Source organism: Orycteropus afer, unplaced genomic scaffold (assembly GCF_000298275.1).
Source record: "Orycteropus afer afer isolate SDZICR_OR568_19922 unplaced genomic scaffold, OryAfe1.0 scaffold00288, whole genome shotgun sequence".
NCBI lineage: Eukaryota > Metazoa > Chordata > Mammalia > Tubulidentata > Orycteropodidae > Orycteropus > Orycteropus afer.
Genome location: NW_006921875.1, coordinates 3,171,629 through 3,194,835, shown reverse-complemented (window position 1 = coordinate 3,194,835; position 23,207 = coordinate 3,171,629). Strand labels below are relative to the sequence as shown.

The 23,207-nt window shown below is 45.2% G+C and overlaps 1 protein-coding gene across 1 annotated transcript in view; it reads right to left on the bottom strand.

The window, feature by feature from the left end:
* LOC103205473 (chymotrypsin like elastase 2A) overlaps nucleotides 1-14,980 on the bottom strand; it is an 18,692-nt gene extending 3,712 nt beyond the window's left edge. The window contains exons 1-7 of the mRNA XM_007950786.1: nucleotides 14,941-14,980; nucleotides 14,376-14,464; nucleotides 10,299-10,396; nucleotides 8,482-8,610; nucleotides 4,140-4,276; nucleotides 3,048-3,193; nucleotides 314-466 (exon numbers count right to left, since the gene is read on the bottom strand). Coding sequence (XP_007948977.1) covers nucleotides 314-466; nucleotides 3,048-3,193; nucleotides 4,140-4,276; nucleotides 8,482-8,610; nucleotides 10,299-10,396; nucleotides 14,376-14,464; nucleotides 14,941-14,980 — 792 coding nt within the window. The remainder of the gene's footprint in view (nucleotides 1-313; nucleotides 467-3,047; nucleotides 3,194-4,139; nucleotides 4,277-8,481; nucleotides 8,611-10,298; nucleotides 10,397-14,375; nucleotides 14,465-14,940) is intronic.
* Between the last annotated feature and the right edge of the window lie 8,227 nt (nucleotides 14,981-23,207).

Below are 23,207 nucleotides of genomic sequence, written 5' to 3'. Positions count from 1 at the left end.
CTGCTAATCAGAAGGCTGGTGGTTCAAACCCACCAGCCACTCCTCGGAAGGAAGATGGGGCAATCTACTTCCGTAGTGATACTGCCTCAGAAACCCAAAGAGGAGTCGCTATGAGTTGGGTCTGACTCGACGGCACATGACAACAACAACAGGGACCTAGCAGGACTTGCCCAGATCTGCAGCCTCCTCAAGGAGACCCCTGCCTAGCAGTCGGGAGGAAGAAGGAGGTTCTTAGACCCAAGCAGACTTTTGCCTTCATGGGGTCAGACGAGCAGGGCAGACCCCACGGAGCCCAGGGCTTGCCAGTTCTTACCAAATTGATCCAGTCGATATAATTAGAGACACGTGTGAAGACAGAGGGCTTGTGGTAGTAGTTGCAGCCAAGGGAGGACCCGAAGCTGACCACACCATGTACTTCCCACTGGCCATTAGCTGCTTGGCAGTTCAGTGGTCCCCCGGAGTCCCCCTGAGGAAGGTAAGAGTTCTATTAGGAGGGACGTGGGGGCCTGGGTGAGGTGGTGGGAGAGGAGGGAGCCACCCATTAGAATCCAGTGCTTTGCTTGTTCTCAACACATTTATATTGCTCTACTGTGTGCGTCTGACCCAAGCCATGGTATTTTCATTAGCCTCAAATGCATGAATAGAGAAGACTGCAGAAGAATGAATGCATTTGAGTTGTGGTGTTCGCAAAGAATATTGAACATACCATGGGCTGCTAGAAGAATGAACTAATCTGTCTTGGAGGAAGTACAACCAGAATGCTGTACTGAAGTGAGAATGGCCAGGTTTTGTCTCTCGTACTTTGATCATGTTGTCAGAAGGGATCAATCCCTGCAGAAGAATATCATGCTGGGTAAAGTGGAGGGTCAGCAAAAAAGGGAAAGATCCTCAAAGAGATAGATTGACACAGTGGCTGCGACAATGGGCTCAAGCATGGCAAGGATTGTGAGGATAGGGTGTACGGAGCAATGTTTCATTCTGTTGTATGCAGGATGGCTATGAGTTGGAACTGACCCCTGCGTAGGGGGCTGTGGCCATTTCAAATTAGACAACCATATGATGTGCTATGCTGGGAATGACAAATTGAAGAGGAACGGCATGGCATTCATTGTTACGAAGAATGTTTCAAGATATATCCTGAAGTACAATGCTGTCAGTGATAGGATAATATGCCTACAAGGAAGACCAGTTAGTACTGCTATTATTCAAATTTATGCACTAACTACCCAAGCCAAAGACAAGGAAATTGAAGATTTGTACCAACTTCTGCAGTCTGAAATTGACAGAACATGCAATCAAGATGTGTTGATTATTACTAGTGATTGGAATGCAAAAGTTGGAAACAAAGAAGAATCAGCGGTAGTTGGAAAATATGGCCATGGTGAAAGAAATGATGCTGGAAATTGCATGATAGAACTTTGCAAGACTGACAACTTATTCATTGAAAATACCTTTTTCCAACAACATAAATGATGGCTATATATGTGGACTTCACCAGATGGAATACATGGGAAGTAGATTGACTACATCTGTGGAAAGAGATGATGGAGAAGCTCAATATCTTCAGCAAAAACAAGGCCAGGAGCTGACTGTGGAACAGACCATCAACTGCTCATATGCAAGTTCAAGTTGAAACTGAAGTCAATTAAAAGAAATCCACGAGAGCCAAAATATGGCCTTGATTATATCCCACCTGAATTTAGAAACCATCTAAACAATAGATTTGATGCGTTGAATACCAATGACCAAAAACCAGAGGAATTGTGGATGACATCAAGAACATCATACATGAAGAAAGCAAAAGGTCATTAAAAAGACAGGAAAGGAAGAAAAGACCAACATGGATGTCAGAAGAGACTCTGAAACTTGCCCTTGAGTGCAGAGTAGCTAAAGCAAATGGAAGAAATGGCAAGATAAAAAAGCTGAACAGAAGATCTCAAAGAGCAGCTCTAGAAGACAAAGTCAATTATTGCAATGAAATGATACCAAGAGCTAACATTTATTAAACCATTCTGTGTGCCTGGAACTGAGCCAAGCACTTTATTTGCCTTATCTCATTTAATCATCATAAAAACCTATGAGGTAAGTACGGTTAGTATTCCCCATTTCACTGATGAGGAAAAATGGAAGCTCCCAGAGGATGACTTGTCTGAGGTTGTATAAGCAGGAAGTGAAGGAGCTGAGTCCTAGTCCAGAGTAAGTCCTAGTCCAAGAGTTAAGACCCCCTGCTCTTAACCATCATCGGATATTTCCTGCTCTGGCTGGTGGGAGAGCACTGTGAAGACCAATACTGTCTGTGTTGATATGTGGGTTTTCCTGAAGCTGGTCTGTAAGGGCAGAGAGTACACGGCAAGTGTGATCTGGAGGGCATGTAGAAGTCACCCACTTTTAGCAGCTGAGTGCCTTCCTGCTCTATCCACTCTGCTGCCCAGTCTACCATACAGCAATTCCTTCTGGTTGATGCAATCTCCAGGACAACTTCTGTGCTAACTGGAGGGGACACATTGGGACATTAATGGGATTAACTCAAAAGATAAAGTGGAATTCTACTTAGAAAGGCCCTAACCCAGAGAATGAAGTTGTTGGGTAGTGCAAAGAGTTAATACACTTTGCTGCTAAGCAAGTCCATGCATAGACAATTCAGAAGAAAGTTCTGGTGATCTACTTCTGAAAAATCAGTTCTACTCTGACACACATGGGGTCACCATCAGCAGGAATTGACTCAATGGCAACTGGTGACCCAGAGAATACTGTCTCTTGGCTCACTTCCTATGTAGAGGAAAGAAGAGAGATGACTATAATGAAACACCTTGATGAGACTCAAGGAAGGACTTCTTGCCAGTGAGGGTTGTAGACACTACAAGTAGAACGTCAAAACATTTTCCTTGGAGACTACGATGACAAAGGCCAGTTCCACAAATGTCTAGAACTGTTTCTGGGTGCTTCTGCCAGGAGTAGGAAGGATGGCAGCTATGACCCTCAGACACTCTCTCCACCCCCAGCCTCATTTCATTGTGCAGGATGGGCACCTGACTTTCTGTACTCACGTTGCAGCTGGAGATCACACCATCGCCACCAGCACAGACCATGTTGGTCTTCACGGTGCTGCCCCACCAGCCAGGGCTGGAACATGTAGCATAGTCCACAACCAGCAAACGGCCCTGCTGCAGGATGTCAGGAAGAGCCCCATTGGCTGCAAGAGACCAGAGACAAGGTGTTACAGGGGCAAATGGTCTGTTGAGGAAAAAGGAAATAGTGGACACCCACTATGCTTTCTGCTTAGCACCTCTCTTTTTGGCCCCTTTTACTTCCCTCCATCCATAGAGTTAAAGTGGAAGGGGCCATGCTTACCTATAGGAGCTCTGGTAGCGTAGTGGCTAAAGCACTTGACTGCTAACCAGAGGGCTGGCGGTTCAAACCCACTAGCCACTCCTCGGAAGGAAGGTTGGACAATCTACTTTTGTAGTGATATTGCCTCAGAAATTCAATGATTCCTTTCTCTGGGAATTTGGGAATTTGGGATTGGGACAAAACAGCCCCAGCCAGAGAAGATGTCAAGCTGTTGGCAGTGGATGCAATTTTCTTCCTCATGGAGAAGAATGAAGTAGATTCTCCAAGAAAAGAGATACTGAGAAAAGGTTTCCTAGGCTTCTTACAGCCTTACAGTCCCTGACTCAAAGCTATTCCTGAACCCTACTTCATCTCTTGGTTTGAGAACAGAGGTGAATAACCAGTAAGCGTGGTATACACTGGCTTACATTAAGGTATGCATGGGCTTAATTGTGTAAAAAGGTGATGAAAACCAGGTGAAATAGTGCATTAGAGATTGTAAGTAAACACTATTAAGCCTGTGTGTACCTTGCTTATTGGGTAGTCCGTCCCTGGTTGAGACCCTTATAATAAAAGTAAAAAATCCTTATGATAAAGGTAACAGAGTCCCCTTTTTGCTTAGTAGATCCATGAGATGTCATAACTATATCATAAAAATGACAGTGAGCTTCCTGATATTTGGAGTCCCCTCAATGGGAAAAATATTCTGGTTTGGTGAAGGTACCAACCAAACCTGTTGCTGTAGGAACCTCTGAGTATAGACTGTTGACATCATCTCCCTCCCCTCCCAAGTCTCAGCTCCCACTTACTCTGCAGCCTTCCCCAGCCTGTGACGTAGCAGGGGTAGTTGTTGGGCAGGATGCTGCCAGCAGGTGGGAGGCAGGCCAGCTGGACCTTGTCACTCAGGGTGACAGGGTTGGCTAGTTTGAGCAGAGCAATGTCATTCCTGTGTCAGGAAAGAGGCAGAGAATAAGGAGAATGTTGACTTTTCTTGTCCTAATTTTCTTTCTGATTCTAGCACCAGCTAGAAACTGAACCTCCCTCAGCCAGCTTGACTGTGAATCTCCGTTCCCTCAGGACTAAGAGGCATTGGGAAGGAGCTGTGGTTTCCACAGGATTACATATTGTCCCTGGTGGAGCTTGGAGTCATTAATTCCTCTAAGCCCTTTAAGAGAAGGTTTAGAACAGGGCTGCCTAGTAGATTTTGTCTTGTAATGTCCACTCTGATGAATCAGTGGCTGCCTGGAGTGCTGGGTTGACAAGAATTCTGAAGCTTTGTCCAGGCTCAGCAAGGGGAAAAAAAAAAAAAATCCATGCTTGTTCAGTGATGTCTTTTCTGCCGTATACTTCCTGTGTTAGTTGAGAAAATGGTGGGAGATTCTCAGATCAAAAGGTCTTTTTGCCTTTAGTCTTTCTTCTTTCCCTTCTACCTTGCATGTGCTACCAGATTCATCCCTGTGTGTCACTGTCCTGCTCAGAAAACTTTCAGTAGTTGTGGCAGATTATCAGTTCCAAGGTGGAATTGGTGTGCCCACTCCTTGAATCTGTGGGGTGAGGTGGAGGGGTGGTGCTTGTCATTATGGCAGAAATGACATTACATGGCTTCTGAAACTAGGTGGGAAGAGGAGATGCAGCATCTGCCTGGCCATCATGGGACTCTGGCTCTTGGAACTCAGCCTCCATGTTGTGAAGAAGCTTGGGCCATACAGAGAGGCCATATACGGATGTCCTGGACAATAGTACTAGCTGACTGTCAGCATCAGCTCCCAGATATATGCATGCAGAGTCTTTGAGATGTTCCAACCCCAGCCACCATTTGGCTGCAACCTCTCACTGCAGAGACCCTGAGTGAGAGAGAACTAACTGGCTGAGTCCAATCAGGACAGTAAATGAACTGCTGTTGAGTCAGAGCTGACTCATAGCGACCCCTCCTTGGGTTTCCAAGGTGGTATCATTACATAAGTAGATTGCCCAATCTTCCTTCTGAGGAGTGGCTGGTGGGTTTGAACCACCAGGCTTCTGGTTAGCAGTCAAATGCCTGAGGCACTATGCTCCCAGAGCTCCTGGTCGGGACAGTGGGAGATAATTATAATAAACAGCTATTGCTGTTTTAAGACATTACGTTTTGGGGTAATTTGTTCTGTAGCCACAGATAACAGGAACACTGATACCCATTGATGGGCAGGTATTTCAGGTGTTTGAGGCTGACAGTTCTAACGCACTGTCCTTGCCATCTCTCCCATCATTTCTCTACAGCAGTCCTCCTCTCTAGCTGCACTGATAGTCACTGCTCCAGCACACACCTGCCCATTCCATGGCAGGTCCCTTGTCTTGACAGTACTCTTGATTTTAAAGACCCCCTCTCCAGCTCTCTGCCCACCCAAATCCTCCAACATGCCCCATGTTGTTTCATGGCTCTCCTGTGTATTGCACATGTGTCTCATCTGCTGATAAGCTCTTTGAGGGCAGGGACCAACTCATGACTCCTGGACCCCTCTGTGGCCACCCTCAGCACAGGACAACAGCAGGGCCTCATGCTTGTTTGCTGGCTAAATGAAAGGATGCCGAGTGTTATAGTCTCATGGCACCCTCCTGCTCTCTGTTGGGCTGGGCTGGGGAATCTTTTGGAAGATTTGGCAGAGGGAGCTTTTGGCAGCCCTCCAAGAATAGCATCTTGGGCTGCAGAAGGCCATATGCATGGCTGAATTATGCAAATTTGGAGTGATGACTGAGTTGCTTTTTCCTAGAGGCCCTTCTGGAGCTGCAGACCCGCTCTTTTGGACTGGGGCGGGGGGGGGGGGGTGATGGGTAGCTTTGGGCTCTAGCAAGTGATGGAGAAGTAGAGAAAAAGGAAGATAAGGTCCACCTCCAGTGAAGAGACGACAGCAATGACAGTGATGGTGCCAATGATGGTACATGTTGAAGGCCTACTATGACCAGGCTCTCTGCTAAGTGTGCCACACCCCATTTAATGCTCCTCTCCAGCTCTGTGACTTTGGGCAAGAGCCTTAACAACCCTAAGTCTTGGCTGCCTCATCTGTAAAATGGGATTAAAAACAATACCTCCCTCCTGAGGCTGGGGTGAGGAGTAAGTAAGATAATATACAGGAAACATTTAGCACAGTGCCGGGCACAAGGGACTCACACACTAAGTATGTGTATGATTGTGATAGCTAACTGCTATGGTTGGCAGAGAGCTAGCTGGGATTGTAGAGCTTCTAGAATGCTGGGCATCTCCAACATTAAAAAAACAAAAACAAAAACAAACTCACTACTGTTGAGTCATATCCGACTCATAGTGACCCCTCCTTGGGTTCTTTTCGAGGAGTGGCTGGTGGATTTGAACTGCCAACCTTTTGGTTAGCAGTCAAATGCCTTAGGCATTACACCACCAGAGCATTTCAGCCTGTCCTAAAGGAAGAGTTGCTAGGTACAGACACCACTGGAGTATCTATGCTAGTAGAGTTAGCAAGGCGGGTTTCTCTGAGCTGCAAGGAGCTGCTCAAATTTGGGAGTTAACCTAAACCTCACGGGGTAGGGGCTTTATGTGCCTCATTCACTGTTACTTCCCTTGTGCCTAGAACTGAGCCTGGCACCAGTAGATGCTCAACAGTATTTGTTGAATGAAGGTGTGAATGAACCTAAGGCTCTTGAATTTTCTTTAATGCCACCTGGACCTCAGGGTTAGTGGTCATGAAAGAAACTTGATGTTCAGCAAACATTCCCTGATCCCTACTATGTGCCCACACCAGGGGTTAGGGGCTAAAGATTCAGGGGTGAATCAGGCACAGCCCTGTTGTTGTTGTTGTTATTTGCCGTCGAGTCAGCCCCGATTCATAGCGACCCCTCCTTGGGTTTCCGAGGCAGTATCACTACGGAAGTAGGATTGCCCAACCTTCCTTCCGAGGAGTGGCTGGTGGGTTTGAACCGCCATCCTTCTGGTTAGCAGTCAAGTGCCTTAGCCACTATGCTACCAGAGCTCCCAGGCACAGCCCTAGTTCCTGCAAAATTCCATCCAGAAGAGGAGTCAGACATGTGAGCTGTTAACTTCAATGCAGCATACATCTCAACTGGGTCTGAACCTCGAGAGAATCCTGGCAAAATCAGTCTGCCCTTTCCCACTCTTGAGAACAACTCCCTCAGGCTACTCTGTTTTTTTGTTCCGACATATATCCCAGCACTTACAACTTTGTATTGCACTAATAGTAATGATGGTGGTGATGATGATAGCTCATACATATGGCTTCTATTACAAGCCAGGCCCCTTTTAAAATGTTTTCCATGTGTTATCTCATTTCATCCTCACAACAGCCCTAGAGGTAGGCACAGCTATTATCCTCATTTTATAGAAGAGGAACCTGAGGAACAGAGAGGTTAAGTAACTCCCCAAGGTCACACAGTGATTTTTCAGATCTGGGCAACCATACACCAAAAGCTCAACTTCTAACCACTGCTCCACACTGCCTCACTGCCATTTTTATGTCCATGAGCTCTTTGAGAGCAGGCATGGTGACCTATGTGTCTCTGTGTGTCCAGGTCCCAGAGTCCAGTGCCCAGAATGGGATATGGCATCTGCCAGGTATGTATGGGGCTCCATAGATGCTTAGAGGGTAGGGACTGGAGGGTATACAAGGATCTAAGAGGAGAGGTGGGAAGGCTGTTGCCATTTCCTTGTAGGCTGGGTGATAACTACAACGGGGCTTCAGAGAGCTCTGGAACCATGCCATCTTCCTGTGTGTGTTATTCCAGGCTCTGACATGGTATCAGGAAGTCTTTGAAAATGAAAGGCCTTGTTTGATGGGTAGGCACAGAGACGGGGAAGGCAGGAGAGACTGTGTCTTACTCTAGTGACAGTCATGGCCTGTGGCACCCAATGTCCCCAGGGCTTGGCATATGTGGTAGATAAATGGTCAGTGAGTGTCCCGGGTGGACATGTAGCTAACTGGTGGGAGGCCCAGGCCACCCTGGTGGTCTTTGCTTCTGCCTCCCCGGGTCACACTCCCACCCGAGGCAGTTGTAGGCGCCTTTCATCTCCCTACAGAAAGAGCAAAGGTGGGGGTGGGGCTGAGCCTACTGCCTCCTGGGGGTCCTCCCACCCCTGCCCTTGCCACACTACCACCTAAGCATGCCAAGATGCTTGGCAGAAGGTACCCTTTGGAGAGCTGGCTGGAGTTCCAGTCCTTGTGCACCACAAGTTTGGAGACTAAGACGGCCAGGGAGCCAGGCTCTTCTGTGGACAGGCTATGCCGTCCCAGCACCACACGGTAGGTCCTAGAGGAGCTGGGGAAAGAGGATCGAGCAGAAAGGGTCAGCTCCAGCTGCTGTCCTTTCCTTTCTCTGGCCCTTTTGGGCAGTGACACCCCATCCTAGTGGCCTGGCATTAGTGGGTTCTTTTGCATGATGGTAGGGATGGGCTCCATTGCCGTCAAGTGGGACCCAACCCATAGCGAACCCTCCTTGGGTTTCTGAGGCAGTCTTACTACGGAGGTAGATTGCCCAACTTTCCTTCCGAGGAGCGGCTGGTGGGTTTGAACCGCCAGCCTTCTGGTTAGCAGTCAAATGCCTTAAGCACTATGCCACCAGAGCTCCTAGGGATGGGCTCAAGTAAGCAATTGCTACATGAGCTACTGTTGTTAGGTGCCGTCAAGTCTATTCCAACTCATGGCAACCCCACGTGTGTGTAATAGAAGTGCTCCATGGGGTTTGCAAGGCTGTGACCCTTTGGAAACAAATCGCTAGACTTTACCTCCAAGGTGCCTCTAGGTGGTTTTGAACCGCAGCCTTCTGGTTAGCAGTTCAGTGTTTTGATTGTTTGTGCCACTGGGGACTCCTCATGAGCTACTACTGGGAACTATTATATATAATGCACTGCCATTAAGTCAATTCCCACTCATAGTGGCCTGATAGGACAGAGTAGAACTGCCCCATAGTTTCCAAGGCTGTAAATCTTTACAGAAGCAGATTGTCACAGTTTCTCCTGTGGATTCGAACTGCTGACCTTTTGGTTAGTAGCTGAGCACTTTAGTCACTGCACTACCAGGGTTCCCTCTATTATATATATATAATATATTAGGATTACTTAGGAGCTCTGGTAGCATAACCAGAAGGCTGGCAGTTCAAAACCACCAGCCACTCCTCAGAAAGAAGGTTGGGCAATCTATTTCTATAGTGATACTGCCTCGGAAACCCAAGGAGGGGTCGCTATGAGTCAGGTCCGACTCAAGGGCAAGTAACACCACCAACAACATAGTGCCTCTTGCTGTCAGGGTGGGGATTTTTGTAATTGCATAAAGCAGAGGGAATTTTTTGGGGGACATATTGCTGTGTTGAGAGATTATCGCATGAGGTGGTGCATCCTAGAGGATTGACTGTGTAAAACTTTTGTCTCTTTGGGCTTCTGTACAACAAAATAAGGCTTATAAGTATATCGACTGTTTCCTGTGTTACTGGGAAGGTGTTGTATTTGGGATTAGGTAATATTCAAGTGAATATTTTTTCCATGACTCACTCTACATATCCTACTACCAGAGGCTACTGGAACATATGTGTCCCACATAATATTTATCAAAATACAGCATACCTAACAAAAATTTACAAACACTCAATGATTCCACTGGCAAAAACATTATATCTACAAAATCTTTCAAACAAAAATAATTCAGTAACGAAAGGGTTAAGTTGCTCAAGGAAACCTGATTCCAGATTCAGGGACCAAATCCAGTTCCTGAGGGCAGGAACTGGGTCTTCCCCTCCTCCCATCCCCTTCAATGTCTACCCCAGGACTTTCAACCTCTGTCATGAATTGACCTATCAGTTGAACAAAGACTGAACTATAGATTGACTGATGTTGGTTTGACCAGGCAAGGCTTGCAAGGCTTTCTTTATACAGTGTGGTCAGGCCACTTGGGCTCCAACTCTCAGAGGCATGCTGGCTGGTGGGGGGAGTAGGTTGGGGGAATGGCAGTTACCTGATGCAGTGAGCAGCAGTCAGGACCCAGTTGTTGGTCACCAGGGATCCTCCACAGGTGTGGCGCCACTGGCCACTGGAACTGTACTGCAGGGAGACCTGGGGAAAAATGCAGGTTCTGGCAGTTGGGCCCCTGTCTCCTCTCTTCAACATCCCTGAGAGCAGGGCTGGGACTAGGGTGAGGTGAGTGAGCATTCATCTAAGGTTTGAAACTCAGGAATTAAAATCCAAAACATTTTTTTTCTCACATTAAAAATCTTCATTTATTTTAGTTTTTGTTGTTATTAAGAACATACACAGCAGATCATGCACCCATTCAACAATTTCTACATGTACAATCAGTGACATTGATTGCATTCCTTAAATTGTGCAACCATTCTCACCCTCCGTTTTTGAACTGTTCCTACCATGTTGACCTAAACCTAACTCACTGCTCCCCGAGGTTCCTATCTAATCTAGTTGTCAATTTGATCCCATGTTTCTTAGAAGAATGTTCAAGGCAGACATTCTTTTTTTTTTAAAATGCATTTCATTGAAATACGCTTTATGCACAGTGAAATATACAAAACTAAAGTGCATTTTTTTTTTTTTTTTGCAGTGTTCACTCCCCTCCCCTCCCACCCGTGGCAACCAACAAAGAAAGTTTTCCTCCATATATAAACTTTTCCTTGACCCTCTACAACAATGAACTAATACTATATTTGTCCTTCTGTGATTGACCCATTCCACTCAGCATAATGTCCTCCAAGTTCATCCATAACATGCAGTGTCTTGCAGACTCTACATTATTCCCTAGTGCTGCATAGCGTTCCATTATGTGTATGCACTACAGCCTGGCCACCTACACTTCTGCCAATGGGCACGTAGGCCACCCCTATCCTTCCGTTACTGTAAACAGCGCTGCAATGAACATGAGCGTGCATATATCTGTTCCTATCCTGGCTCTCACCTCTCCAGGATACACACCTAGTAATGTGATCGCTGGGCCAAATGGCTTCTCCAACTCCAGCCTTCCAAGGAATCGCTGCATTGCTCCAGGCAGACATTCTTTACTGATTAAGCTAAACTACTGTTTGGTTTGAAGAAGTCTTCAGGGGGATATTTTTGATTTAAGGTTTAAAGATTATCACGGGGTAACAGTTTCAAGGGTTTATCCAGTCACATTGGTTCCAGAAAGTCTGGATTCCATGAGAATTTGTAATTCTGTTCTACATTTTTCCTTTTTTGGTCAGCATTCATCAACAGAATCTTTGATTAAATGTTCAGTTATGGTAGCTGTGCGTCATCTAGTTCTTCTGGTCTCTTAGCATAGGAGACAGCTGTTCATGGAGACAATTAGTCACATACTCCATTTCCTCCTCCTATTTCTGACTTTCCTTCCTCTGTTGTTCCAGGTGAATAGTAACCTTGGAATAGTACCTTAGATGGCCACTTGCAAGCTTTTAAGACCCCAGGCACTACCCCATAAACTAAGAGGTAGAACAGAAGCACTAAGCACAGTATTAGGCCAATTAGCTGGGATGTCCCATGAAATCATGTCTCTAAATCTCCCAACGAAGAAACCAAGTCACATGAGGTATTTGGTTGTACATAAGCAGCCTTAGCAGCTGCTATTCTGTTGTTGTTGTAAATATATCTATGACATAACATTTGCCAATTCATCTTTTTATAGGTGTACAACTTATTGACCTCAATTATATTAATTGCTCTTAATTAATGCAGCTTTTCATCACAGGAAACCAAAACTCAGTGCTGCAGAAGCAGTAACATCCCTTTCTCCACTTCCTCCACCCCTGGAAACCACTAACAAACTTTGGTCTTTATACATTTGTCTGTTTTTGTCTTTTTATGCAAGTGAGGTTATATATTTGTCCTTTAGTGATTGAGATCAGTAACATTTCTGTGCAGTATTTGATAAATATAAAAATTAATGCAAAATATCCATGATAAGCAAAATATAAAAATTTTAAATATAAAACAAATAATTCTGTTCTAAACTTTTTGCAATTCTGTTTGTTGGGATTTTCCCCTTCTTGGAGATATTTCTCTAGGACATAGACCTCAAATTTAATGTCTAAAACCAAACTCTTGATTTCTTCACAAATCCTGCTGCTCCCTATCTCGGTAAATGGCAACCTCACTTAACAGCTACTCAGGCAGAAAGACTTGGTATCACCCTTCACCCTCAATCTCTCCTATCCTTCATCCAAACCCATGAGCAAATCCTGTCAGCTCTGATTTCACAATTGTGGCAAGTTCTATCTTTTCTTCGTCCTTCAACTGCTAGTCTCAGCCATCTTCGTCTCTCACAGGGATTTTTACTTTGGTCTCCTATCTGCTCTTACTTTCACCCTGGCCCTGACCCCATCCCCTATTTCCCATTGCAGCAGCCAGAATGACTCTTTTTAAATATAAATCTGATTATGTTTCATCTCCCCTCAGACCCTCCAGTGGCTCCCCATCTCACACAGTGAAAATCTGCAAAAGTATGATGGTCTACAAGGTCCTAGACAACCTCTTGGAGCTCTGGTGGCATAGTGCCTATGACATTTGACTGCTAACCAGAAGGCCGGCAGTTCAAACCCACCAGCCACTCTTCAGAAGGAAGATTGGGCAATCTACTTCCGTAGAGATACTGCCTCTGAAACCCAAGGAGGGGTCACTATTATGAGTCGGAATCCACTCGACGGCAGTGAGTTTGGTTTTTGAGATGACCTCTTGGATCTCATTGGCTCCCACTCCCACCTATTCTGGCCACACCAGCCTCCATGTGGTTCTGCACACATGAACACAAGCTCACTCTGCCTCATGCGCTTGCCTGGGATAGTCTTCTCCCAGGTATCAGCATCGCACTCTCCTTCACTTCCTACAGGTCTCTGCTCCAAGTTTACCATCCACCTGATGCCTTCTCTGACTGCCTGTCTACATGTATGTGTAGACTCATGTACACAAGCACACACATGTGTACATACATACTCACAGCTGGCAGGCTGTTAGATGCTCCACCATTTACGTTATAAACTCACCCAGATTCAGTTGGATTTGTCCCCAAACCTGTTTATACCAGTTGTGATAGTGTTGGAATTATATATCATTCGATTAAACATGTAACCAGTGAAATATGAGTTCAAAAAGACAATTGTAATTTATATGGAAATGAAGTTAAATGCTTGGGAAAAAATGGACCAATGGGGCTTCAAAAATGACTGCTGAATTAGGAGAATATGAGAAAATGGAAAGATTGGGAACAAATGTCATAGAAACCTGGAAGGGTTTATTACTCAGATTGCTTCATGAGTGTCTCAAAGTATGGCTCTACTTTGAAGAAATGGAATTGTAGATATTCTATTATGGAGGTGGTCTTATAAGAAAGTTAAGAACTTAAAAGATTAGTGAATGAAGATGTATTTATGGGTTCTAAATGAAAATAAAAAAATTAAATCTCTATGTATGATTTTTAATAATTTCTCTATAACCAACTTTTCAATTACTCAGTTCAATCACGTCAGATAAGAGAGATTTTGCTATATTTACTCATGCCAAAGTAAACCTCACACATTTCCTTTGAGAGTCCTACTCCTAATAAGTCCTAATAATTTGTGCCTTTGCTCCACCCAGAACCTTAAAGTCTTGATATCATTATGATTTTACTAAGATGAATAACCATTTATATTCACTGGTAACATTGTTTGCCTGTAGTTAAGTATTAATTTGCATAAATAGCACTGATTGGCTCCTTAAAGCAAAGAATATTTGCATAGTGGTGATGAGTGGTCATAAGATATCAGTATATTTGTAAGCAAGCATCTGATTGAATACAGAATATAAGAATATATTTGTGAATATGTGTGTATGGCTATTAGGTGGGGTAGCTCTATATTTAAGTTGGAGAAGGCACCTTTCTCCCAGCCCCCAAGGTTGGTCAAGGCCGTAGAAATATATTTTATTGATGGAGTTTCCCACCCTGCCCTCTAAGTCCCCACCAAACTTCATCTTTTCCAGTGTAATACACCCCATGATTGACAGGCAAAGGGGAGGTTTGAGATAGGTGCAGGCAGGGAGGGAAAAGTGGACTCACCTGCCAGGGCCAGCTGTTGGGCAATGCATCTTCACCTCCAACCACCTTGGGCAGTTGGGGCATATAAGTGGGAAGCCCACAGCTGAGAGCTATGAAAAAAAGAAAGCATTGTGAGTCCAGGGAAATCACATAACCTATGCTTTTTGCATTCCAAACCCCAAATACAAAGTCCTTGTTCTGGAAGAGGGAGCTCTGGTGGCGTAGTGCCTAACGCATTTGACTGCTAACCAGAAGGCTGGTGGTTCAAACCCACCAGCCACTCCTTGGAAGGAAGACTGGGCAATCTACTTCCACAGAGATACTGCCTCAGAAACCCAAGGAGGGGTTGCTATGAGTTGGATCTGACTCCACGGCAGTGTGTTTGGGTTTTTGTTTTTTTGGTTTTTGTTCTGGAGGGATCCTTAGGACTCCCACAAAGTCCTGTCCTTTGCTCCACTTCTTTGGAACTCCATTCTAACTTCCTTACAATCATAGGATTGAGTTCAGTTGGGATGGGGAGGAGTCCCACTTATCTTTAACCCACTAGGGAACTGGGAAAGCAGTGCTGCTGGGTGGCAGGGCTTACCTCCAGCCACCAATGCAGACAGCAGTAGGGCCCTGATCATGCTGTGTCTCTGACAGTCCTGAAAGCATGGCAAGGCCAAGCAAGGCCTTACTTTTATGAGAGAGTTTATCAACCAGAGATAAATAAAACACATGCAAGATGGGGATTTTCTCAAAGCCCAATAAAAAAAAAAAAAGGTTTGTATCCCAATATTTTCTCCCATTCAGCATCCTGCAAATACTTTGAAAAAGATGCCAAAAATGGATGTTGAAATGTGGGTTCTATCTACTTTCCAGAGATTATACTGTGTGTTAGGGAGGAAAAAAAAACATTAGTTTTGGTCTTTGGAGTTGTGTTTTCAGAGAAAAGATTAAATTAGCATGCTGAACAAACAACGTTCTAAGCCAGTAGTTCTCCACCTGGGAAAATGTGGCAATATTTGGAGACTTTTTTTGTCATGGTCAGGACTAGGGTACTATTGGCATCCAGGATTTACACGTTTTTTAAAATCTAATCTTGTTGTTCTTATAAGCTGCTGACTCTAGATGACCCCATGCAAAATGGAATGGGCAACTGGACTCTGGTGATCCATAGGGTTTTCACTGGCTGATTTTGAAAGTAGATCGATCACCAGGTCTTTCTTCCTAGTCTAGCATTTAGCCCTACTGAAACCTGTTCAGAATTGTAGCAACACATAAGCCTCCACTGATGGGTGATGTGTGCACATGAGGTTCACTGGTGGGAATTTGAACCCAGCTCTCCCTCATGGAAGGCGTGAATTCTGCCACTAAACCACCACTGTCCCCTTAGCTCATCTAATCCTTGTAAAAACCCTTCAAGAAGGTCCTATTTTTGAGATGAGGACGTTGAAGTTCAGAGAGGTAAAGTGACTTGCCAAGACCACCCAGCTTCTAAGTGACAAAACAGTGATTCCAAGCTACGTTTGTCTCATTCTAAAGCTTCTTTATCTTGATGTCATTGGAGATGGCACTTCAAATCACCTTCTAGAAAGGCAGTAAGTCATCGAGGGAGAAAAGGGTGGGTAAAAAGAGCATTTCCTGGTGGACTTGTTTCCTCTTCCTTAGACCTTCACTCTCTTTGCTTGTGGTGGGAGAACAGTGGTGAGACAGCCCTGCCCAGTGGCCACAGGCTCTGCCTTTTGCCCCAGCCAGAAAAGCTCTTAAGACCTAGGTTAGTTTTGAGCATTGTGACTTGGACAAGAGACTGACTTTCTGGGTCTTGTTGTTGTTGTTGTTATGTGCCGTCGAGTCAGCCCTGACTCATAGCGACCCCTCCTTGGGTTTCCGAGGCAGTATCACTGCGGAAGTAGGATTGCCCAACCTTCCTTCCAAGGAGTGGCTGGTGGGTTTGAACCGCCAGCCTTCTGGTGAGCAGGCAAGTGTCTTAGCCACTATGCTACCAGAGCTCCCTTCTGGGTCTTAGTTTCCTAGATAACAATCCAGGCCTGGACTGCAGGATTGTTGTACAAGTGAGAGGATGTAAAGGTGAGGGAGATTGGGGTGCAGGTAAATCCCATTGAACCAGATGTCAGAAGTCCTGGGTTTTAGTCCCAACTCTACCCCTAACTTCCTATAATAGTTTGGACTCTTGTTTATAGTCTGTAGCAGTCACTACCAAAACAAGTTATTTCTGAAGTCTCATATGTTATCTTAAAACCAACCAAAAAACCAAACCTGCTGCCATTGAGTTGATTCTGACTCACAGTGACCCTCACTGGGTTTCTGAGGTGGTATATTTTTATAGAAGTAGATTGCCCTGTCTTCCTTCCATGGAGTGGCTGGTGGGTTTGAACCACCAACTTTGTGGTTAGTTAAATGCCTTAGAAAGTGTGCTCCTTATGTTACCTTAAAAGTTAATGTGAATTTGGCATTCTGCTCCATGACATATCTGTATTTGTTCTGATATAAAAATAAGGTTTTTCCTATATGAGGCCACTGAACAAACATCAGTTTGGCACATGCTATGAGCTTGCTGTTTGACCTTGGGCAAGTCACACAGGTTCTCTGACCTTGGATGAGTCATGTATGCCCCTGGGCAAGGGGTTGCCTATCTGTGAAACAGGAAGAGGAATATGTGCCCACTCTGTGAGGATTTGAATGTGAGAAAACTACACCGAAACCTGCTTAAGCCAAAAGTTCATTCTTTGGGCCACAAAATGGAAGCAGACTGGCTTCAGACACAGCTGGATTCAGGGCTCTGTCGATGTCCCCAGGGCTCAGTTTCTCTCCATCTTTTGCTCTGGCTTCCACTGTGGTGGCTCCACCCTCAGGCTCCATTAAGCAACTTGAGACAGCTCCAAGTTCTCCCTTTCTTGGAGACAAGATGGCTGCAGGACCTCTGACATAGGGTTTCTCAATCTCCAAGTTACTGACATTTTGGGCTGGATCTTTCGTTGTTGTGGGGTCATCCTGGGCATTTCAGGATGTTTAGCTTTATCCTCGACTGTTACCAAGGTCCCTGTGACTCTGAGCAGGGGTTCTTGCCTTCTACTGACAAAGCATTGAAACAGGAGAGGCAAATTGTTCTCACAAACCAAAGTTTATTAAAGAGAGAGGAGAAAGGAGGGGCTCCAAGGGAGAAATGAAGAGAGGCTTTTGCCTATGCTAGCCTCTGGTCTCTCACCAAATGAAGGATTTCCTAGGGTTTATAAAGGCAGGAATTAGGAACAGGTAGGGATTTCTGGGAAAAAGATGGGGTTATGAAAATCAGGTGTGCATGCTAGAGATAACCAAGATGGATTCCACTGCCAAGGCTGTTGGAACAAAGATGGACCCCATCACAAAGGCTGCCGGGATGTTGTCATGACTTGTTCTATGATGTTGCTCATGTGTGATACCTGGCAAGGTATTCCTTCTCTCTCTCTTTATTTTTTTAATGCATTTTATTGAAATATAATTTGGTGACCAGGGCTGATCTTTAGGTCAATTCTCAGTCCCAATACCACTTGGAAATATTCAGGCTGTTGGTCCCGTCAGAGTAGCTGACAGTCCGCAGCTCCGACCGTCTCTGTACTCACTGTTTTTGTTCAGGTTTTTCCACTATTTGGTGCCTAATCCACTTCCGTATACTTCCTTTCAAAGCTCAGGGCTCCAAGATTATCTTCTGTATCTCTGTCAACTGTTTTTTTTCTTTGTTGAAGAGGGTCTGTGTCGCTTGGCTGATATTCCTCCATCTAACCTGGGTATTCCTGTTCTTGACTGTCTGTGGTAAAAGGTCACTTTGTTGGTTAAGTGGAATTTTACTGCATGTTCTCTGCACCTGGTTAAGTACTTGAAGGACAACTCTGAAGTTTGTCAGTTTTTTACAATGGTCAAGTTTGTGGGGTCTTTTGAAATTTCTTATCTTGCCTAAGAGCCTGGTTTTTTAATCACAAGTAGTTCTCTGTAGCCAGCAGCAATGAAGTGGTCTTCCATAAGACTATTCTAAGAATACTGAGTCACAGGCTTGTTTGGCCTGGCTAGCCTGACTCTTGCCTGTCTCATGACCCCCACTGACTAGATAACAGTACCATTGTCCTCCCCCCAAACATGACAACCCAAAATGACTCCAGACATTGCCAAATGTCTCCTGAGGAGCAAAGTGACTGCTATCTCATCTCTCTCCCCGGTTTTGTTGCAGTAACTTCATATCCCGTCATCTCTAAATCCAGCAGACAGTGAGTGAGAGCCTTCTGGTAGAGCCAGAAAAATCTCACAGCTCTCTGATTGGACCTGCTTCAAGTCACATACCCATCCCTAAACCTATTGCTATGGTGGGGGAGTGTACATAATGTGTGGATTGGCCAAGCCTGAAGCACAAGTTCCATCCTGGGACCTGAGTGGGAAGCACCACTCTGACCATGTGTGCAAGGCATGGAGGAGGAGTGGCACCTAAATAATAATCAGCCTTGGGTTCTGGAAAGAGGAATGGAGGCTGGGAGGGGACAGCAAGTAGCCGTCAGAGCCCACTACTGCCTCTGGGACTCAGTTCTCCGTTTATATGTTGGGAACTGAACAAGATGATCTGCAAAGGTGTAAACTGGGTTATATCCTTGAGGTTTCAGTGGGGGCAGGGAGATGCAGATGTGAAATTCTCATGGGGCTTATTTATGATTCATTCAGAATGACTCTGCAAAGGTCTAAACTGGGTTATATCCTTGAGGTTTCAGTGGGGGCAGGGAGATGCAGATGTGAAATTCTCATGGGGCTTATTTATGATTCATTCAGAATGACTCCTTCAAGAGGCCATATTGCACAGTGGTGAGGAGCTTGGGTTCCAGGGTCAGGCTACCTATGTTTAGACCTGGATGCTTCTATTTAGAGTCTCTCTCTGGTAGCATAGTGGCTAAGGCACTTGGATGCTAACCAAGGCTGGTGGTTCAAACCCACCAGCCACTCCTTGGAAGGAAGATGGGGCAATCTACTTCCAAAGTGATACTGTCTCGGAACCCAAGGAGGGTTTGCTATGAGTCAGGTCCGACTCGACTGCACATAACAACAACAACTGGTTTGGATAAATGGTGCTCTGATGGTACAGTGGTTAAGGAATTCAGCTGCTAACCAAAAAGTCAGCCATTTGAACCCCCAGTCACTCTGTGGGAGAAAGATGTGGCAGTCACTTTCCATAAAGATTTACAGCCTTGGAAACCTCATGGGGCAGTTCTACTCCGTCCTATAAGGTTGCTGTGGGTTGTGATTGACTAGATGGCAGTGGGCTTTGGTTTGAGGGCTGGGACACTTTTCAGCTGTGTGTCTCAGTGTTTTCACTTATAGATAACAATAACATTATTTATCTCCTGGAGTTAAATAACAATATTTCTCTTAAACAAAAATACAAAACAAAACAAAACACCAAACTCACTGCCTTGGAGTCAGTTCCGACCCATAGCGAGCCCTCCTTGGGTTTCCGAGGTGGTAGTGTAGTGCCTAAGGCACTTGACTGCTAACCAAAAGGCTGGTGGTTCAAACCCATCAGCCACTCCTCAGAAGGAAGGTTGGGCAATTTATTTCTGTAGTGATATTGCCTCGGAAATCCAAGGAGGGGTTGCTATGAGTCGGGTCCTACTGGATGGCACATAACAACAACAACAACATCTCTACAGAAGTAGATTGCCCAGTCTTCCTTCTGAGGAGTGGCTGGTGGGTTTGGACCACCAGCCTTTTGGCAAGCAGTCAAATGCCTTAGGCACTATACCACCAGAGCTCCAATTTTTCTCTTAAAGTACTCAAAATGGTAAATGTACAATAAATATTCATTCTTAAGTCTTTAGACCTGCAGGTCTCAGAGAGCAAAATTGGACAGGATTCCTCAAACTTTTCCATCAAGGAATCAGAACTTACTTAGCAAATGTTTTCTGTAAAAGGCCAGATAATAAATGCTTTAGACTTGCAGGTCTTATGGATTCTGTGACAACTACTCAACTCTGTCATTGTGGCACAAAAGCAGTCAGTCATAGACAATATGTAAATGAACAAACGCAGTTGTGTTCTAATAAAACTTTATTTACAAAAAGAGGTGGGGGGCCAGATTTGGCCCATGGGCTCTGGTTTTCAATTCCTGCTGGCAACTGATGCTCTGGGTCCTAGTATTCAGCAGTCACCATGAAAGCAAAATGTCTTTGACATCTCATTCTTCATCTGGGGAGTTTAATGAGTGTTTTGAAGCTTACTTCATACTATCACTGTTGTTACTGTTAGCTGCCTTTGAGTCAGCCCTGACTCATGGTGACCCCATATATAATGGGTATATTCTAATATAAATTTTTTTCTGCCTACTCAATCTTCACAGAAAACCTGATGCTTTGGGAAGATCTTCATGTTTATTCTCTGCCTTGTGTCCTGGCCTGTGAACCTTCACAGACATGTGCCCTAATCTCATGAGTGAGTTTTGAGGAACTGGACACTAAAGACATGTTGGAGGCCTGAGACCTGCTGAGAACAAGGTTTCTTCTCCTAAGGAACAAAAGAGGTAGGGAAGATTTGATGTTAGGAGCCCAGGGCCTGGGGTTTCTAGCAGCAATGACTCCCAGGAGGCAGTGCAGGTATCCATTTTACAGATGACGTAATGGATGCTCAGAGAGATTAAATGACTTCCCCTGACACTGCCTGTCAGTGGCAGAGTTCAGAGCTCTAGCCTAGTGAATACCCTTCCCTCTGCTCTGCCCTGTCCTGCCATGTTGTCAGTTGCTGTTGAGTTGGCTCCGACTCACAGCTAATCTTGTCTGTAACAGAAGGACATGCTGCCCAGCCTTGTACCACCTTCGTGATCATTGCTATGTTTGAGTCCAGTTGGACAACATTCTGTTGTGATCCATATGGTTTTCATTGGCTCATTTTTAGGAGTAGATTGCCAGGCCTTTCTTCCTACACTATCAGTCTGGTAGCTCCACTGAAACCAGTTAACTATGGGTGAGCTTGCTGGTATTTGAAATACTAGTAGTAAAGCTTCCAGTATCATAGCACATGCAAGGCCCCACTGTATAAAAAACTGACAGATAGGAGTGGGCCCTGACAGTTTCTGCTACTTACTGGGAGCTCTGGTGGCATAGTGTCTAAGGCATTTGACTGCTAACCAGAAGGCTGGTGGTTCAAACCCACCAGGCACTCCTCGGAAGGAAGACTGGGCAATCTACTTCTGTAGAGATACTGCCTCGGAAACCCAAGGAGGGGTTGCTATGAGTCAGAATCCCACTTCTTCTTTTTTTTTTTTTTTTAATTTATGCCAGAAATAACGTGGGTGTGGTGGATTGCCAAGATGGCCCTGATTCTTCACCCCTCCCTGTATCCACACCCTTTGCCTTGTAACTTTGCGAGGAGAATGAGAGATTTATGGAGATGAACTGCCCTAGCCAGATCTAGATTAAATCAGCCAGCCCCCACCTGACTCCAGACATGTGATTGAGCCAAGCTAGATCAGCCGACTACCAGTTGACCCCTGATGTGTGAGTGATAAATGGTTATCATTGGATGCCATTGATGGTTTGTGGTTGTTTGTTACACAGCATTATTATTGTTATTATTATTTTGTTACATAATATTATTATGTCCAAAGTAGCTAATACAGTGTGTGAAAGGGTTTTGGTAACACCTGTGAACCACAGTTCTGCTCTCAAGTTCCTGTCTCTCTGGACTCATTGCCAGCTTCACCGAGCCTCATCAGCACACCCTCCCCAGCAGGGTCATCAGAAGGACCAATGTGTGAGAGGTCCTTAAGATTTTAGTATTAAGAGGTAGAGTAATATGGTTGCTAGTTGCACAGACTGGAGTTGGACTACTGGGTGCCATCAAGTAATTTCTACTCAGTGCAACCCCATGTGTGTCAGAGTGGTGCTATGGTAAGGCATTCAGCTGCTAACCAAAAGGTCAGTGGTTCAACCCACCAGCTGCTCCATGGAAGAAAGATGAGGCAGTCTGCTTCTGTAAAGATTTACAGCCTTGGAAACCCTACGGATGTCACTATGAGTTAGAATTGACTTGATGACATTGGGTTAGTGGATGTGTCAGAGTGGAACTGTGCGCCATCAGATTTTCAATGGCTAATTTTTCAGTGGATTGCCAGGCCTTACTTCTGAGGTGCCTCTAGGTGGACTCAAACCTCCAGCCTTTCAGTCGTACCACCCAGGGAGTCCATGGATTCAAGTCCTGGTGCCAAATTACTAGCTGTGTCATTGCAGTGCAGTGGATTCCTTAAGTGCCCCTTCTAGCCACAGTCCTTCTTTTTGCGATGTATTATAAATCCTAGCCTCTTTGCCTGTGGTCTCATTTTGGGGTGAGTTGTCTGTTGCATTGATGAGGCAGGATTAGGGTGGGATATATCTTGAGGATCACCTTGTTGGAGGGTGTGACTCAAGTCACCACCCTTAGTTCACTTGAGGTATATACGTGAATATTCTGGCCAAGTTCGCTCTCTCTTTCTCCTGATCCTGCCTTTGGCTCATCATCATCTGACCCATGGACTTTGTCAGGCCTGACAACCTCTTGAGTGAGGAGAATCCTCCCACTGACACCCAACCCACGGATTTGGGACTCACCATCCTCTACCATCTCGTGAGCCATTTTCTTGGCAGTTTGGGAGTTCGGTGAGACGTTACAGAGAAATGCAGGAGGGAGAGTACAGCGGAGAGGAGAAGGAGTTCATATTAGAGATGATGGAGTGGTGTAGCCCTTTGGAAAAGTTGACACTGGGAACATCTTTAATCTCTCCCTCATGAAGCCCCCATACTACAGCACTAGGAACTAAGACAGTGGAGAAACCAAATGTAGGTTTATTTCTTTCTCATAGCAAGAAAT